The sequence below is a fragment of the Arachis ipaensis genome, chromosome B08 (genome assembly GCF_000816755.2).
Source record: "Arachis ipaensis cultivar K30076 chromosome B08, Araip1.1, whole genome shotgun sequence".
NCBI classification, from domain to species: Eukaryota; Viridiplantae; Streptophyta; class Magnoliopsida; order Fabales; family Fabaceae; genus Arachis; species Arachis ipaensis.
In genome coordinates, this window is record NC_029792.2 from 92,520,091 (window position 1) to 92,523,945 (window position 3,855).

The following is a 3,855-nucleotide window of genomic DNA, read 5'->3' on the forward strand; positions in this document are numbered from 1 at the left end:
TTAATATTTTTAAAATTAACTTTAAAATATTGTTATATTATTTAAAAATTAATTAACCTTAAAATGCTAGTTACTATTTTTTCATAAAATAAAACATTATTTTTTTTTGGTGACAAAATAAAACATTATTTAATCTATTCAAAACATTAAGAAAAAATATACAATTGGTCTTCCCACGATAGATAATTCCCAAAAACAAACGCACCCAATAGATCCTCTCATTCTTCTACGGCCTCAATACTAAATGTAATTAACTAATTATCCTTTGGAAAAACAGCTGAAGCGGCAAGAGGAAGACGAGGAGGAAGGCACCACAGAGTTTAATGTAACGGAAATGGAAGTGATGTTCCCACCCTCGTTCACTCTCTCTCCCAATTATGCACCAAATTGGTTTCTTCATTTTCCCGTAACAGTAACAACTCACACCTCAAAAGTCAAAATCTCTCCTTTTCTCTTTTGTTTATCTTCATTTTATCCAATTCTTTTCATTCTTTGCAGGATTCTTCTTCCAACAACTTCACTTTCAGAACTTCACCTAGGGTTCCGCTTCACCCTGCCTCTCGGGTCAGCTTCAACTTTTATTTTGCTATAGTTCTTTACACATCCATTTGTTCCCACGTTTCTTTGTATCTCTAGTAAATTGCTGCAGAATGACACAAAAAGAAAAAAAAAAAAAAGTGAATTTGTGATTAGTAGCAGTTGGTGGAATAAACAATTTGTGGGAACTTGGGAATTTGGAATATGAGTTAATTGGAAATGACCTGGTTAACAATGGACATGATTTTAAAAGAGACTGGAAGATTCACACACTTAACATGCGATGGTTCAGTCAGAGACTGAAGGAGGAGTCTGTGGTGCTTCATTGCTTGTTTAGGAACTAATCTTGGTGTGCACTGAGACATTGAAAAAAAAAAAAAAAAAGCTTTCTGACCTAGGAGTTACGAACATTAATGCACAAGTTGTCTATCATTATGTTTCTTAGTATTTGTTTGGTTGTAAAGTATGGAAGCAAAAACTGTGGTTCACTGGGGTAATAAGAATAGTCTCATAACCTGGATTATATGAGACAATTTATTTATCCATTATTGCTTCCTCATTTATGTGGTGAATGAACTAATTGTTTCTTCACTGCATTAGACTTCACCTTAGCCGCCTTGTTGTTTCTTTTGTTTGGCAGGAAAGAAGCTTTGTACCACCAGTACATGTGCAAGATGAAAGCGTTGAAAGAGTGATTACTGAACCAATCACAGATAACCATGTTTTAAGTAGACACTCTGCAGTATTCAAGCAAAATCGCCTACCTCCACTAGTGAGTGCACTAAAAGCTTCAGCAGAACTAAATACTGCCAGTTTTCATTTTCCTGGCCATAACAGAGGGCATGCTGCTCCGGATTCATTGACTCAGCTCATTGGAATAAGACCATATCTTCATGATTTGCCTGAGCTTCCGGAGCTTGACAACCTCTTTTGTCCTGAGGGTCCCATATTAGAAGCACAAACAGAAGCTTCCAAACTGTTTGGATCATCAGAGACATGGTTTCTTGTTGGTGGTACTACTTGTGGGATCCAAGCAGCAATATTGGCGACATGTTCACCCGGAGACTTTCTGATTCTTCCTAGGAATTGTCACTTATCAGTGATATCTGCTATGGTTTTATCTGGCGCAGTACCCAAGTACATAATTCCTGATTATAAGAATGATTGGGAGATCGCAGGTGGTGTCACCCCATTACAGGTGCTTAAGATTTGATACACTATCATATTGAACATGGATTTGCTACTGATATGACCAGAATTGCCATCATAATTAGATTGTTTTAAACTCGTAAACGGAGATGGGCACTTATTCTGGATTTTGTACTTTCTTAGCTTGCCAATATTTATAAGCTCTTCCTGTTATCTCATCAAATTTTGTTCTTTCCTTCCTTTTTTCCCATGTAGATAGATGGCTGATCCTGATTGGGTAGATGTTGCTGCAGGTTTTGAAAGTAATCCAGGAACTAGAAAGGGAAGGTAAAAAACCAGCAGCAGTTTTCATCACTTCACCTACTTATCATGGTATCTGCTGCAGCTTGAGTGAGATTTCTGAGTTGTGTCATTCTCATAAAATTCCTTTGATAGTTGATGAAGCTCACGGTGCACACCTGGGTTTTCATCCTGAGCTGCCGAACTCAGCCCTCCAGCAAGGCGCTGATCTAACTGTGCAGTCCACTCACAAAGTTCTGTGCTCTCTTACTCAGTCATCTATGTTACATCTGTCTGGTAACATTGTAGATAAGGAGAAAATTTCTAGATGTCTCCAAACTCTTCAGACCACAAGCCCTAGTTATTTGCTTTTGGCATCTCTAGACGCTGCTAGAGCTCAACTTAGTGAAAGCCTGGCCAGTGTTTTCAACCAAGCAATCAAACTAGCCAATGAAACTAAGTGCCTCCTAAAACGCATCCCGGGTATCTCAGTCCTTGAAAATTCAAGCTTTCCAACCTTTCCTGGTATTGATCCGTTACGGCTTACCGTTGGTTTTTGGGAGCTTGGTTTGTCAGGTTATGAGGCAGACGAGATCTTGTACAGGGATTTCAGAATTGTCTGTGAACTCGTTGGGAGTAAATCCATTACTTATGCGGTTAATCTCGGAACCTGTAGAGATCATGTCCAAAGGCTTATATTCGGCATAAAACATCTAGCTGCTACATATGCACACATTCATCAACCTGAAGAGACGGTGGTTACTGGTCATGCACCATTTGCTGATACAGTCACGAGGTTGATACCAAGAGATGCCTTTTTTGCAAGCAAAAGGAAAGTATCAATAAAGGATTGTGTTGGTGAGATTTCTGGGGATCTTGTATGTCCGTACCCACCAGGCATACCGGTTTTGATCCCCGGCGAGGTCATTACTGAAAGCGCCGTTGACTATCTGATTCGAGTTAGGAGTAATGGTGGTGTTATTAGTGGAGCCTCTGATCCCTCACTTTCTTCTATAACTGTCTGCAATGTGTAACATATCCAATTTTGTCTCTTGGTGAATTTAGCACAGTCTGATGTTAGATGATTTATATACGCAAACGCTATTGGAGCTATGGTGGCAGGAAAGTCACTCAAAATCTGCGAAGTCAACGCCAGGGAATCATTCCAATGTTTACAAAAGAAACATTACAAATGATACTCGGAATCTCGGATAATGCCATAATGAAAAATTTTCCCCAATATAGAATTGCAATATCATGCTACATAAATGTTGAAGATAAAAAACAATTCAGATTTTCTTGCAACATGAGATTATTAGTCGCAAAGGGTTACAAAGGGTTTGTTTGGGTGAGTTTTTAAGAAAATATTTTTTTAATTATTTTTTTAAAAAATCTTATAAAAAAATAAAAAATAATTTTATGTTTGAATATCTAATGTAAAAAGTATATATACTACCTTAAAGGATATTGTGGCGGTGGTAATGTGCTTTTTTTTTTTCTTTCAAAGGTCCCACTTTCGAATCTCCAAGATTTATGAATTTGACCGATTTTATTACAAGTGCAATTTCGGCTAGATTATTAATTCGCTATTTTTTCGGTCAAACCGATCAATCTAGTTCGATTTTGATAACTATGGCAAAAAGATTTTTTTTTATTTGATCGATTTTATTCAAGTGCAATCTGATTCATAAATTGAACCGACTTGACTACCAGTTCATTGTTTTCCATGTCGACCGATCAATCCGGTTCGGTTTTGATAACTATGGCAAAAAGATCCTTTTATCTATTAATTATGTTTGCGTATAACCAAAGTTCTGAAAATCGAACCGATATCGAACTGTTTTTGTTACTGGTTCACTGATTTAGTAGTTTATCGATTCAATCGTAGTT

The 3,855-nt window shown here is 37.3% G+C and overlaps 1 protein-coding gene across 2 annotated transcripts; it reads left to right on the forward strand.

Moving 5' to 3' along the window:
* Positions 184 to 3,234, forward strand: LOC107613872 (arginine decarboxylase). 2 transcript variants are annotated; one of them, XM_016316049.2, is made up of 4 exons: positions 184 to 406; positions 499 to 564; positions 1,178 to 1,735; positions 1,980 to 3,234. In XM_016316049.2, the coding sequence occupies exons 1-4, from the start codon at positions 335 to 337 to the stop codon at positions 2,997 to 2,999; spliced, it is 1,716 nt and encodes a 571-aa protein (XP_016171535.1). In that variant the 5' UTR covers positions 184 to 334; the 3' UTR covers positions 3,000 to 3,234. The 2 variants fall into 2 exon arrangements, with proteins under 2 accessions (XP_016171535.1, XP_016171534.1); XM_016316048.2 differs by having other exon boundaries at positions 185 to 412.

Excerpts from the sequence above, each read along its gene's own strand:
- LOC107613872 (XM_016316048.2), top strand. The coding sequence starts at position 335 with ATGGAAGTGATGTTCCCACCCTCGTTCACTCTCTCTCCCAATTATGCA. Across the intron at positions 565-1,177 it reads CGCTTCACCCTGCCTCTCGG|GAAAGAAGCTTTGTACCACC; the intron begins GTCAGCTTCAAC and ends TTTGTTTGGCAG. Across the intron at positions 1,736-1,979 it reads GTGGTGTCACCCCATTACAG|GTTTTGAAAGTAATCCAGGA; the intron begins GTGCTTAAGATT and ends ATGTTGCTGCAG.